The sequence below is a fragment of the Haliotis cracherodii genome, unplaced genomic scaffold (genome assembly GCF_022045235.1).
Source record: "Haliotis cracherodii isolate W230 unplaced genomic scaffold, xgHalCrac1.p SCAF_5, whole genome shotgun sequence".
Classification (NCBI taxonomy): Eukaryota; Metazoa; Mollusca; class Gastropoda; order Lepetellida; family Haliotidae; genus Haliotis; species Haliotis cracherodii.
In genome coordinates, this window is record NW_027266308.1 from 57,640,169 (window position 1) to 57,655,659 (window position 15,491).

A 15,491-nucleotide genomic window follows, 5' to 3' on the forward strand; every position below is an offset into this window, starting at 1 on the left:
ACAAAAATAACGTTTAGCGGTATCTTTCATATAAGTTGAGTTGTGTCCCTTTGAAAGTTTGCCGAGCAGCATGGAATCCAACGTAAGACAGAGAAAGTTCGACTCTCACACAGATAAAGCAAGAGAATCCCCAGATGACGATGCGAAGCAAAATACAGTGGCGTCTCAAGGGTATTCTGATATTATTTTCCTCCAATCAGCCGGTAATGACAAAGCATGATAATACGAACAAATGTATAACAACCAACGTAATCTTTACGGATGTTAAACAATTTTATGATTTGTCTGATCTGTTATTGTTATATACTATGTTATGGTTATTAGGGCTGGGACGAGTCCAAATTTAATACCCGTGTACCCATCCCCCTATTACCCGACCCAACCAGGGTACCCACTGTAGGTCTCAGAGGTGTCTCAAAATGTCCGATTGGGAGCATTTTTAGCATAGCCCTGGCAAAGCGTATTTATATACACGTATTAAACGATCTGGTCATTCATACAATGAAGTTGAATTAAGTTATATATTTAATCAACCATATTATAAATCAGAAGGGTGCATGTTCAGAAAGAAATTCGAACATTAGCATGATTAGTGACTTGTAGTGTATATTATAGAGTTCTAGATAATTTGTTTCATTAAACAACATATCACGAGACTAACCACTGGTCCAGGTAGTCCTGTTGGTCCCCAGGTCCTACTCAGTACCTACCCGAGTTACGCGTCCCAGCCCTAATCGTTATGATCGTTTAGAATATAGTACAGACTTTTATCAAGCTTGTCTACCCTTGTCATGGCAGATGTATTTGAGGGAAATAGCTTTTCCTGGATAAGTTGTGACTGTATGAAGCTCATGCTTTCGTTGGTGGTTCATGTAATTGTACAGATTTTGTTCTTACATTTGATGTAATCATTTTGTTCTGTATTGAATCTCATAGTTTCACTGTAAATGTTCTTGTTATGAATGTTTTTTAATTGTTCCCTTTGCTCTGTTGCCAAGATATTTGTCACATTATGTCAACAACATTACAGTTGAACTCACTCCTCACATTTGTGTCGCTATGGACCTAATGACTGAAATTTGGTTGGACAAATATTTGAACAATTGTCTTCTGATAAGGTGCATGTCTTCCACCACAGGGCCATATGTAACTTATATATCAGACGCGATATGCCGATATATGGTCTATGCTTATATTCTATACCAACAAGTTTGTTAGTGTAGAATGTTTGTTCCATGTTCCTGAATTTAGACACAACTACCATTTTTATGTACACACTTGTTTCATGTAATTACACATTCATATTTTTATGAGTATACTGTCAACAATAATAATACCCCAGACTAGGGCTGGGACGGGTAACTCGGGTACTCGGGTCGGGTGGGTACTGACTAGGACCCGGGTACCCACAGCACTACCCGGACCCGTGGTTACTCAGGTGATTATATAGTTTAATGACAAAAAATATCTAGAACTCTATGGTTACACTATAAGTGACAAATGTTCACATTTCTTTCCGACTATGCACACATTCCTTCTGACTTTATATGTTTGCATAAAGATAAAACTTCAGTCAACTTCAGTGTATGCATGGCCAGATCATTTTATACCTGTATCTAAATACATTTTGACAGGGATACGGTCAAATGTTTCCCAATCGGACATTTTGTACCTATCTCTTGAGACCTACAGCGGGTACCCGGGTGGGGTCGGGGAAAAGGGGGGTGGGTACCCGGGTAGTAAATTTGGACTCGTCCCAGCCCTACCCCAGACCACTACTGATGAGTAAGTTGGATGCATGACTCCAACCATAGAGACATATTTTCCCTAACTTTAAGTTAAGAAAGATTGTTAGAAACTATCCCCAGATCTCACCCTTAAGACATCGTACAATAAACTCAAACTTAGAGTTGATATAATGATCATAAGCATGTTTTCTGGAAGATGTTTGATGTCGGTGTTTGTATCTCACAAAGATGGGGGGCTTTTGGTGCTGCATTCATCCTGGCAAGTGTTACATGTGCCGTGCTCATCCTGGTGATCCTGCCATCACCGATACAACCGCTGCCATACAGGTAAACAGTTCATATCTATTGCAAGATGTAGATGATAGCTGGTGACATATGATACATACTATGTACCTGGGTCCCATTCCACAAAGTGATCGTAGCGCTACGATTGTCGTAAGTCTATGTTAAAGTATGGGAGTTACGATTGTCTTAGTGCTACAATTGCTTTGTGGAACAGGGCCCAGAATAGGCATAGATTCCTTGGGTCAGAATAGGTCCCCGCTACCTCATGCTTGTCATAAAAAAATGGGGATCGATGGTCAGGTTCTGTCACTATGTTGAATGTGTGCTTGTTTTTTGGGTTTTTTAACGTCGCACTCAGCAATATTCCAGCTATATGACGTCAGTCTGTAAACGATCGAATCTGGACCAGACAATCTAGCGATTGACATCATGAGTATCGATCTACGCATACGGATACAATGACATGCATCAACCAAGTCAGCGAGCTTGACCAATCGATCCCGTCAATCACTTCTTACGACAAGCATAGTCACCTTTTACGGCAAACATGGGTTGTTGAAGACCTATTCTACCCCGAATCTTCTCAGGTCGGTACCCGTTTGATGTTTGACGATGAAAATGCTATCAACCTATGGTGTGACTGGCCCAGATTCAATGCATACAATAGACCCATGAAGATCCGGGGTAGGATAGGTCTTCAGCAACCCATGCTTGCCGTAAAAGGCGACTATGCTTGTCGTAAAAGGCGACTAACGGGTTTGGGTGGTCAGGCTCGCTGACTCTGTTGATGCATGTCATCAATGTTCATGATGTAAATCACTGGATTGTCTGGCCCAGGCTCGATTATTTACAGACCCACATCATAAAGCTGGAATATTGCTGAGTGCGGCGTTAAACAACAAACCAAACCAAAACCAAAAAAGCATGCAATATAAATGAATGTGACAACAGGTTACCATCAATAATAGCCATGTAGTAAGTCCAGATGGACAAACATGAGTAGTGGACTGATGGGCTGAATGTCAGTAACTGACCCCGTAACTCTCACTCCTTGTTTGCCCTCAGTCTTCCACCTCGCCCCACCCTGACAGGTGCCCTGACCCCCAATAACAGGCTGACAGAGGCGGAGCATCTGTTTGAGGACAACATTGAGGGACCCGAGTCACTGGTGTTTGATGGAGGTAATGGCCCAGCGAGGACAATTGTTGTCAAGATATATGATGTCAGGCCTCAAAGTTGCGACTAAAATGGTCGCCAATTCAATTTGTCTACTGTCTACTGTCTACTGTCTAAAATTCAGAGCTAGCCATAAGACTACCTTGAAAAATATCTTGTGGCAACTAAATTCTATTGCTTCACACTTGAATACACAAAAATTAATAACAGCTGATTGTGGAAAACATGTCTGCTAATAATAGTACTTACGTATAATACCTCCTATAGTCGACAATGAACAGAAATAGATAAATATTAATGTAAGTAGTATTTTATTTCAGTTGATAGAGCTTATTGAATAAGCAAAGTATACCTAAATAATCAAGTAACATAAATTGCATCATTGTTTGAGTCACAAATAACAAGAATCAAGTACAGTTTCCAATGATATACAATTCCAACACTAGTGCTATTATAATAGTTATTTGATAAAAGATAATTTCAAATGCTTTTGGCTATCTACAATAATTCTTCTTGATTTTACCAGTGGCTACCTGGAAAAAAAATACTTGTAGCCATACAGCTACTTGGTGAAAATTTATACTTTGAGGCCTGGACACTTAATATTATTACTAACCAGAAGGGATTTAATTCATACATGAAGTTTGGAAAGAGGCCAACTACAATTAGAAAACAATAACATAAGAATTTTGGGGCGGTCGGGGAGCCTAGTCGCTAGAGCGTTCGCTCATGATGCCGAAGACCCGGGTTCGATTCCCGACATGGGTACAATGTATGAAGCCCATTTCTGGTGTCCCCAACCATGATATTGCTCGAATATTGCTAAAAGTGGCGTAAAACCATACTCACTAACTAACATGAGAATTTAGAATATGAATATTGGACATATTAGACACTTTTGTTGATACATATCTTCCCTAGGTAGCTGAAGATCTGGGTTCTACCATAGGTACATGTAAACACCATGAGGACAGAGGAAGGATTGTGATATATGTATGTTATGTTCTACCCCGTAGATCACCTGTACACTGGGACCATGGATGGAACGATCCTTGACATATACAAGGGGCAAAAGAGGGTGCTAGCCAGACTGGGCAGGGAGCCGTGTGGTAAGTCTAGATGGACGTGTACAAGGGGCAGGAGTAGGTGCTAGCCAGACTGGGCAGGGAGCCATGTGGTAAGTCTAGATGGACATGTACAAGGGGCAGGAGAGGGTGCTAGCCAGACTGGGCAGGGAGCCGTGTGGTAAGTCTAGATGGACGTGTACAAGGGGCAAAAGAGGGTGCTAGCCAGACTGGGCAGGGAGCCCTGTGGTAAGTCTAGATGGACGTGTACAAGGGGCAGGAGTAGGTGCTAGCCAGACTTGGCAGGGAGGCCGTGTGGTAAGTCTAGATGGACGTGTACAAGGGGCAGGAGTAGGTGCTAGCCAGACTGGGCAGGGAGCCGTGTGGTAAGTCTAGATGGACGTGTACAAGGGGCAGGAGTAGGTGCTAGCCAGACTGGGCAGGGAGCCGTGTGGTAAGTCTAGATGGACGTGTACAAGGGGCAGGAGAGGGTGCAAGCCAGACTTGGCAGGGAGCCGTGTGGTAAGTCTAGATGGACGTGTACAAGGGGCAGGAGTAGGTGCTAGCCAGACTGGGCAGGGAGCCGTGTGGTAAGTCTAGATGGACGTGTACAAGGGGCAGGAGTAGGTGCTAGCCAGACTGGGCAGGGAGCCGTGTGGTAAGTCTAGATGGACGTGTACAAGGGGCAGGAGAAGGTGCTAGCCAGACTGGGCAGGGAGCCGTGTGGTAAGTCTAGATGGACGTGTACAAGGGGCAGGAGAGAGTGCTTGCCAGACCGGATTGTATTTTTTGCCAAACCTATAAAACAAAATACAAACTGTCTGATGGATGTATGGATTTGATTGCAGGAGGTTATGCGAACGAGCCAACATGTGGACGACCTCTTGGCATGAGATTGAACAAAGATGGCTACCTTATTGTAGCAGACGCCTACCTTGGCCTTTTCCAGGTCAATGTAGCAACAGGTGAGAGAGCCAGTTACCAAGGAGACAATACATTATAAGATAAACCTCATCAAGATTCCATGTCAGAGCAGGTCCCTGACACCTAGGCTGGTTGTAACAGGCGACTGAATGGATTGGTATCCTCCCATTGGTTACACATCCCATTTGTCACACACCTCAAAACAACAAGGGTCATGGCTGAAGGCACTGACTGGTCTCAGCTAATAGCACCGGTAGTAGAAACGGGCTCTGTCCATCCCTCCGTCACGTTTTGTTTCCGGAGCATAACTCAGAAACCGTTCAATATTTTTTCAAGTCAAGTACATGCTGAACTGGTGCCTTTTGCTATTTAGAAATTTTATAAATTTTTATTTTTACGTTTCCATGGCAACAAGATGGACTTAGGTTCTGTGAGGGTAGGGTTCGTTTCCGGAGCATAACTCATAAACCGTTTAATATTTTTTCACGAAACTTTGCAGGTTTGTCAGATACATGCTGAATTGGGGCCTTGTGCTACTTAGAAATTTTAGAAATTTTATTTTTTATGTTTCCATGGCAACAAGATGGACTCAGGTTCTAAACTCTTCCTTTTTTTACAATTTCCATGACAAGTTCCACCTCGGTTAAAAAAGGTTAGGGTTTGTTTAGATTTAATTATGTCATAAATTCTGCAACAGGGGCGGGGGATATAGCCACATTAGTGGCAAACTCTTGTTAATTAATTGAATGTCTCTGAGGAGTCTTTGTTTACTCAAACCCTGCATAGAAGTCGGCAGCACCCAGGAACTGGAGTGGAGTCTTGAGTCCCTGGCAAAGCTGATCTTTCAATCTCTCCAGACTATTGATAGGGATAATCAGATATGTCTGTAAATATACACTTGACATGTTATGAGAATAAGTGTTGTGTATCATGGAAAGATAAAGATATCCTTATCAAAAGTGGAGTAATATACATATACACATCCATTAGTATGGATTTCTGGCATTTACGCAAGGAGCATGTGAGTCTGTTAGGTTTTAGACTCTCACAGGGCAGTCGGGTAGCCTAGTGGTTAAAGCGTTCGCTCGTCACGCCGAAGACCGGGGTTCTATTCCCGACATGGGTACAATGTGTGAAGCCCATTTCTGGTGTCCCCCGCCGTGATATTGCTGGAATATTGCTAAAAGCGGCGTAAAAACCATACTCACTAGACTCTCACATCTAGTCCTCCCCTTCACTATCGGCCCTACTCTACTCTCTCTAGGTGAAATCATGCTACAATTAATAGCTTCTAATAGTTTATGTCTTTGTCACATTCTCAATCTGAACGACATATTTTTCCATGGTCAGATAGAAAAGACCAGAATTTAATGCCCCACCTGTTTTAAGACTCATGTCAACACAACAACAGTTTTGCTGTTGACCCCGACAGACAAATTTACCCCTGAAGTAAACATGGTGTATATATGACAGTAAACACAGCTGCTTTATTGTTCGGGTGAAGCCCACTAGCTGGGGTATGGTGCTGACAGACCGAAAAATCATTATCCAAATGAATCTTAGATTTGAACCAACGATCATAGGATTCTGGAATGCCTAAGGGAGGTAACACTACACAGTGAATTGTTGCCCCACCCATGCCCCCTTTGACACAAGGGACAGTACTGTGCAGTGACCTTGTCTGGAGAAGGTAAACAATTAACACACTTACTCTACTTCAGGCGATGTTCATCAGATCTACTCTTCACAAGACCCTATCAATGGTCAGAAGCCGCAGTTTCTGAATGACCTTGACGTTGCAAGTGATGGAACTATTTACTTCAGTGACTCCAGCACAAGGTGGGGGAGAAGAGAGAACAGATACTGTATCATGGAGGCTGAGGAAACAGGAAGGTTGGTCTGAGTGGGATACAGAGTTATTGTTTGTTTGTTTGTTTGTTTGTTGTTAAGCACCGCACTCGGCAATATTCAATCTTGGATTTATAAGTGTTTACAGCTATGCTAACTGTAGATTTGATAGTGCTACTCATCAGATATCACTTTTGTTTGTTTGTTGTTTAATGCGGCACTCAGCAATATTCCAGCTATGTGACGGCGGTCTGTAAAAAATCAAGTCTGGACCAGAAAATCCAGTGAGTGATATCATGAGCATCGATCTACGCAATTGGCATACAATGACATGCATCAACCAAGTCAGCGAACCTGACCACCTGATCCTGTTAGTCTCCTTTTACGACAAGCATAGTTAATCGACTGTTACGGCATTTATGGGTTTCTGAAGACCTATTCTAACCTGGATCTTCACAGGTCCAGTGTTATTGTACAGGCCCCCATTACACAAAGGCATCTTAGCAATAAGATCTTTGTAACTCATATACTACAACATAGACTTATGACGGTGTTATCGCTAAAATCACTTTGTGGAAAAGGGCACAGAAATATTAATTTTCCATTATCGTACAATCCTCTTATCTGTGAAGGCACTTCGTAGAATATTCTAATGTGAGACTATTCTAATGTTGCAGTTGTTATATGTCTGAAAAAAAATTGATTGATTGATCAAGTTCTATAGAAAACAAATTTACATTGCTAAGGATAGAAAGATACTCACCCTCATGTCTTTTGATAGCAAATATTTCAACACAAGTCGATAAAAGTTAAAACCTCCATGGCTTGCAGATAATTGTTAAATATTTATCTCACAAGTGTTGATATGTTTCATATAAAAAGACATGAGGGCATCCAAAATCATTCTTCCCAATTTTTTAATTTGTAAACTGTAACAACCGGTTCCTTGAGTGTAAGAAGTAGACCTAAACAGCTTCAGTGGCAGAGGGATAAGTGATGTCATTTGGTTTAGAGTGAGTGAGTGAGTATGATTTTACGCCGCTTTTAGCAATATTCCAGCAATATCATGGCAGGGGACACCAGAAATGGGCTTCACCATTTGGTTTAGACATCAAGGTAACTGATGATGTCACAATGATCTGCAAAACATTGTAATTCGATTTATTGGAGCAAAATATCTTCAAGGGAGGATGAAATTTTTGTTTACCGACCCATGTTATGGCCATATTGCTTTTAATATTATTGACACAAGCATGTCTCTTTCAGAGTGATGTCGTTCAACCCGACAACCCATGAAATGTCACTGTTGATGGAAGGCCTTGCATTCGCTAATGGTGTCCAGCTTTCCTCAGACGAGGAGTTTCTGCTCGTCTGCGAAACTACAAAAGCGAGGATTTGGAGGTACGCTGTGAAACATCACATGACAACAGGTTACATATGGATGATATTGTCAGAACTCAAGAGTTTCTCATGTTTGACAACCAGGGGTATGGCCCAGTCGTCTAAGGCGCCGCGATTCCCTGTGCAGAGTTGCGTCCCTTGGGCATGCCAGAAACCTATGATTGTGGGTTCGAATCCCGGTTCGTGGGTTTCACCGAAGTGGTAAATGTCTGAGACCTGCATCACTTCAGGCTTTCCTCCCACATTAAGCTGACACGCCGTGATAAAATTTGAATACTGTTAAAAGCGGCGTTAAACCCAACTCACTCACTCACTCACAACCAGGGGTATTTAACTGACCAATATATATAGTGTTTAGAGTAATGAAAATTGTCCTGGTACACTGATACTACCCATTTCTGTAAAATTCTCTTGCTAGTCCTAAATTTACTGCCCACTCAGGAATTAAAAAGGTTTTATATCCACTGCTTTGAAAACAAAAGTAATGAATTTCCCGTTTCATAAAACAATCCTTGCTGTAAGGAATGATATTCGGATAAGGGATGTAACTCTGATTTTTACTTTGTTTTTTTTTGCCGTTATTCTCTCGATGCTGATACAGAAACTGTTGCATCGCGAAGTACAAGATGTTGTGTTATGAGCACATACACATGTGGACAATATTAATTTGTTTTACCTGTTTTGACTCTTATAGCGGTGCATTGCCAGAGTTATGTCCACCTTAGTTCAGAGCCCCACAGTCCATCTTCGTTTTCCTTCCACTCAGATACTGGTTAAAGGGATCCAAGGCAGGCCAAAAGGAAGTGTTCATGGACAACCTGCCTGGACTGCCTGACAACATCCGGCGCAACCGCCGGGGCACATTCTGGGTGGGTTTTGCAACGGTGCGCAGGGCGGAAAAGTTCTCCATGCTGGACTTCACATCCGACAAACCCTGGCTGAGAAGCCTCATCACAAAGGTACGGTGACACAGTTATCTCCCCTTTGAGGTAGCAGACGGCATACAAATAGTCAAATGTAATCTGCTCCTGATTTGTTGAATTCTGAAATGCACAAATACATGCATTCTGCAGATGGATGAGTAAGGGAATCGTGTTCTGGTCATGCTCACCCCACCCCACCCCACCCCACCCCACCCCACCCCACCCAACCCCACCCCACCCCACCCAACCCCACCCAACCCCAACCAACCCCGCCCCATCCCCACCTCTTTATTAATGACCAGTCCCTTTCAGGAGTTTGTAGCAGGTCCTGAAGAAAAGTAGACTGTATATAGTTATTGAAGCTTTCAAAGAAGCAGTGTTGCTCGTTATTCTGCATTACACACTAATATTAACCATCATTGTACAACTTTAGGCAGGTCACTGCAGCAGTGGTATTACTGAGTTGAGCTGTGTGTCAGATTCATTTAATCTTAAATATTTTGAGATTAGGATGTCTATCAGTCCATCTGTTATTGGATTTCCAGGGCATAACTCAAAATCTGTCTTATAGAAAGCACTATCTACAATTAAGGTAGTGGACAGCTGCGATGTTTTGATCGATTCAAAATATAACTTCAAGACATCACCTTGTATCAGAATAAGGCATACCTGTTTACATAGTTGTCATCTGAATTGTTTGGTTTTATTATTAGATTGTTTCTCAAGAGACCATTGTCCGACTTGTCCCCAAGTACGGCCTGTTGTTGGAGGTGGACAAGGCAGGCCAGATTGTACAAAGTCTACATGACCCGACGGGAACTGTAGTGCCCTCAGTCAGTGAAGTCGAGGAGAAGGATGGAGTTCTCTACCTTGGATCTTACAATCTTCCATTCCTGAGCAGACTGCGCTTGAAGAAAACTGGAAACTGATATAGTTTTCTGGAGTTGTTTGCTATAGGGTTATCTTGTGCCAGTGATGCTGATATGCCCTCTGTAGACTTTAATGACCTTTTGGATTCCAATGAAACTTTTCAGCTGATATTTCTACCTTTATCATTGATTGAGTTTGTGAGTTGGTTTTAATGCTGTTTTGAACAGTTGTCCAGTATTCACCACTTTATTGAAATCCAAAGGAGCGAACCGGGATTCAAACCCATAATCATAGATCCCTGGCATGCCCAAGGGACACAACTCCCTTAGACGACTGGGCCACCCATGCCTGCTCTACCCCTATGAAACACCTTGATATGTTTATGATGGTTTTGTGATGGTTTCATTTTGTGCCAGTTCATAGATCATAACAGCAAATATGTTTTAAAAAAAGACCAACTGTACATATATATATCTATACCAGTATAAATACATGACAAGTATGGCCCTTACTAAGCCTAATTATAATAATGCAAAATATAATGAAATTTGGTACATGTTTAGTAACAAGTGGGACTTGCATACATGCTGCACTTTTTGTGACAGTTTAAGTTTTTACTTTGATTTGACCCTTGTACTTCAACCATGCTTTGTACTGATCACTCGTCTAAAGTTACAAGACTGAGGAAAACTGAACGTTAGCATGTATATGTTTTCATTTTATGCCATCATATTTATTCAAATCTGTAGAATTTACTGTTTAGTTGTTAATCCTCAATCTTTATGTGGAAAATGTTTGAATGTCTTTGTTTAGTGGTTGGTTGCCTCTAGTTTGAAAAGTCAATTTAGACTGATGACACATATATAGGTGAGCTAGAGTGCCGTGGCACTATTTGTTATCAAACATTATGGATTTACCCCATCACCTCAACCACACATGTAATATAATATACTAACACAGACTTTCCATCAGACAAGAAATGTTCCTTCTGAGTATTTAATTACTTTAACATGCAATGACTGTGACTAGAACATCCAAGTGTCTTGTTCTGGTGTGAGGCACATGATACATATCATATGATTAAACAAAATGCCAAAATAATTATATTTTCTTAATTGCCAACAAAGTAGGTCCACAGAGACTTCCTGTATGAAATGGAGTATTGCCACACATGTTCTGAGGAGATTCTCAGTGAGCAGACGTCATCATTAGATTGTATGAACTTAGACCATTCAGTAGTTCCACAGAGACTATCTGTCTGTTATGGAGTATTGCCACACATGTTGTGAGGAGATTCTCAGTGATTCTCAATCTTTAGATTGTATGAACTTCCACTGTTTCCTTTTAGTCAGTACGAAATACCATCCTGGTATGTTTCCTGTTATATATTGACATTCTGCATGTTTCTGTTTGTTTGTCAGAAAATTGATCTGGAATAATAAGGTGCTTTTGAATTTTGTTGAGTGTAATAATGTTGGGCAATGTCATGTAATGATGTAAGATTTGTGAAGGAGCCCTGTTGAGTGAGTGAGTGAGTGAGTGAATAGTGTTCTATATCATGGCCTCAAGTACTACAGCAATGTCTAGTAACATGGCCCTAGATGTGAATTACTCTGGGCCAGACAATCCTAGTGGTCGACAATATGAACAGTCATACTGGTAAGATTGTCAGGATTTATGTGACATTCCACAACTCTAGTTCCTGACTGGCACCCCAACCCTGTAATTCTGGTTCAATTGGCTTCTTGACACACCCTTATTTACAGGGGGACAGTGGGGTATCCCGATGGTTAAATTGTTTGTTTGTCATGCCGAAGGTATGAGTTTCCATCCCCATGGCTGCTGTGTTTGATACATTTTTCTGGTGTCCCCTGCCATGATATTGCTCAGATAGTTCTAAATCCAGCATAAAACCCTAATCTCTCACTCATTGTACTTCACGACTCAGCTGTTAGTATGTACAGGCTGCTGTGATGTACCATGGCATCTGTCTTGCATTATCCAGGTACTTTTGTTATATCAGCATATCAGTGATTATTACAGGGCACATAAATGTGGTCAGATTTGTTGCAGAATGATTTCAATGTTGCAAGGAAGTCATTTTTGTTTCATATTCATTGTCTTGGTGCTAAGAAATTTAAAATAATTAAAATTATAACCATATCATTCCTGTACTCGTTAGATTCAGTGTTTTATAAGCTATAGTTTATGTAAGTTTCCTAACAGTTTGAAACCAGTATTAACCTGAATGCATCTTATAGCCCAATAGATGCAGTGTAGTTGTATACATCAATCTCATTAAAATCAGACCTTAGTTCTCGCTACCGCTAAACAAAGATCTGAGGACATCCCATTAGGGGTCACGTCAGAACGACCTTTCATCCCACCAATCAGTGCGTCGCTTACCAGGTTATGAAAGTGACAGTCGGAATGTGATTTCTAATCATGCAACATCGAAAACTTTAACATAGGTTATTTCGAACAATAGTTATGGGTTTAACGACTGAATCCTTACAATCTAGACCATCTATTAGCCATTCCAGAATGATTTTTGTTCAGGTTTCAAATTTTTAAATGGGAATTTGTCAAAATATGTTTCGAAGCGAAGTCGCCAATTTGAAATTAGTGCCGTAAAGCACGAGAAAGCTGCCTTCTGATTGGTCACTCATTGATCGGTCAAAGTTCGCACAAGGTCGGTCTGATGTGACCCGTAATGGGATGTCCTCAGATCTTTGTTCAGCGGAAAGCGAGAACTAAGATCTGAATTTAATGAGATTGTCGTATACATGGACCAGTTGAGAAAAAAAGATGTGTTATATCACGGTGTATGGAAACAAGCATGATGCATTCAGTTGATGAAGCTATTGTGTTTTCAGTTAAGATCTATGGTAACTGTGAATTTGATACTTCTGGTTACATTTGGAACAGTGGCTCCTCATGAGGTTTCAAATGTTGAAATAAGCGCTATTTATAGCTGTACCAACTGTAGATTCCCTATACTTTTGTTTGACAGTAATATCTAATCAGCTTGTATGTTTTACATGGAGAATTTAGCACTCGGTAGAACAAAGCAGACTGTAGACGTTATAGTGCTTAGTTATCATTAAAACAATGCATTAAAAGTTCCAAATCTTGGATTTATAAGTGTTTACAGCTATGCTAACTGTAGATTTGATAGTGCAACTCATTAGATATCACTTTTGTTTGTTTGTTTGTTGTTTAAAGCCGCACTCAGCAATATTACAGCTATGTGACAGCGGTCTGAAAATAATCGAGTCTGGACCAGACAATCCAGTGATTTGACATCATGATCCACGCAATTGGAATACGGTGACATGTATCAACCGAGTCAGCGAGTCTGACCACCTGATCCCGTTAGTCACCTCTTATGACAAGCATGGTCGCCTATTACGGGTTGCTGAAAACCTATTCAACCACGGGTCTTCAGAGATGTCAAAGTCATCCGAATAGGTAGCGGAATGACTGACTGGTGAATACTGTGTTTGTTTGACTGGACTAACAGGAAGAGTGTAGTTGGTAGTGTAAACTGTTGGTATATGTACATCATCTCCAGCAGACTTGTTGTATTGGCAGCATTCCAGCCATACAGTGACAGTCAACTCCAGAGAAGAGATGACTAAACAAATAGATAATATTTGAGTACATCATATCTTCTGATGGACAGTCATGGTAGAATAAAGTATTGTTTGTTATCAAATATTTATATAGTTGTGTCATACTAATGCCACTTGATTTCATTCCAGTGTTATAAAAGAGTCAGTATTTTTGTTGTTGTTTTTATGTATATGTTATTTTGAGATAATTTGCTTTAAAAGATCTGATATCAGAGTTGGTAGTTCTAAAGTTCTAAAGGTTCCTGTAAAATTATTACATTGTAAGTGCTGTTGCGCATTGATATATTAGGGAGGGCCATTATATGAACCGTTCTTACATAAATACACTTTAAGAATATTTACTGTGTGAACAAAATATTTATAAGAATGTGTAACAAGATCGAAAACCCCATAGAACAAAATTTTATTCACAGGCAAATCTAATGTACATTTAAGCAAGTTTCAGTTATTAAAAATATTTTTTTCTAATAATGGTGTAGTTTTTTGTATGCAAATGACATTTGTTTAACGTTGCATTAAGCAATATTCCAACTAAATTACAGCTGGACCAGGAAAACTAGGACTGTAAAACATGAGCACCATCAATGCCACGGGTGCACACACAATGACACACAGTCAGCCAAGTCACAGAGTCAGACCCCCTTATCTAGTTTATCCACCTATTGTGACAAGGAATAGCGCTGGGGACTATGGTTACATGTGTCATTAGACCGCTTCCGTGGTCCGGTGGTAGAGCGGAAGGTCCGGGGTTCGATCCCCGGCCGCCTCATACCAAAAGAGGTTAAAAGATGGTACTTGTTGTTACCCTGTCTGGCACTTGGCAGTAAGGGGCTAAAACAAGGACTGGTCGGCTCGGAGTCAGTATACTGTGTCTGAGTGAGGTATTCATGTTAAACTGCGGCATGGTATCTGAGTGGGCTAGCACTATTAATTGGCATCAGCCCGGACTAGTACAAGCAGACACACAGACACATGTGCATGCATGTCGCTATATAAGTGCAATAATCTTGAACTCGTAACATCGACGCCACCTCACCTCACCTCACCTCACCTCACCTCACATGTGTGAAGTGTCCTGGATGTTACAAGCTGATAGGGCTTGTAAACCAAGAGACCCAAGGTCAAGGGCGTGTACATGAACATTAAGCCCAAAAATTCTGTACACCCCCACGAGCCAGACATGTAAGGAATTTATCATAAAGTGTTCACAAGTATGGAGATCTATTTTCAGTGACAAATGTTATTGTGATTATATCGCATCTGACGATTGACCGCCAGTGGGAGGAGATGATAACTGTGAACATTGTGACCCGACAGGCTGATGAGGTAATACAAAACGCCTTGCCATAATTATTTGAAACTAAAAACGTGTTGGAAAGAAAATGCAGAAGCATGCAGCCCTTTCACTGACACTGTCATGAGTGAGTGAGTGAGTTGGGTTTAACGCCGCTTTTAACATTATTCCAGTTATATCACTGCGTGTCAGCTTAATGTGGGAGGAAAGCCCGAAGTGATGCAGGTCTAAGACGTTTACCACTTCGGTGAAACCCACGAGCACAGGTATGGTGCTGACAAACCTAGAAACATAATCGGGGCGAACCGGGATTCGAACCCACA

The 15,491-nt window shown here is 41.2% G+C and overlaps 1 protein-coding gene across 1 annotated transcript; it reads left to right on the forward strand.

Moving 5' to 3' along the window:
* Positions 1-61: 61 nt before the first annotated feature.
* On the forward strand, positions 62-13,647 carry LOC139442955 (adipocyte plasma membrane-associated protein-like). The gene is made up of 9 exons (XM_071223881.1): positions 62-171; positions 1,977-2,075; positions 3,099-3,214; positions 4,226-4,318; positions 5,122-5,238; positions 6,919-7,090; positions 8,312-8,446; positions 9,213-9,405; positions 10,083-13,647. Exons 1-9 carry the CDS (start codon positions 71-73, stop codon positions 10,296-10,298), a joined length of 1,242 nt encoding a protein of 413 aa, XP_071079982.1. The 5' UTR covers positions 62-70; the 3' UTR covers positions 10,299-13,647.
* The last annotated feature ends 1,844 nt before the right edge of the window (positions 13,648-15,491 follow it).

Excerpts from the sequence above, each read along its gene's own strand:
- LOC139442955 (XM_071223881.1), top strand. The coding sequence starts at position 71 with ATGGAATCCAACGTAAGACAGAGAAAGTTCGACTCTCACACAGATAAA. Across the intron at positions 172-1,976 it reads AATACAGTGGCGTCTCAAGG|ATGGGGGGCTTTTGGTGCTG; the intron begins GTATTCTGATAT and ends TATCTCACAAAG. Across the intron at positions 7,091-8,311 it reads GAGGCTGAGGAAACAGGAAG|AGTGATGTCGTTCAACCCGA; the intron begins GTTGGTCTGAGT and ends TGTCTCTTTCAG.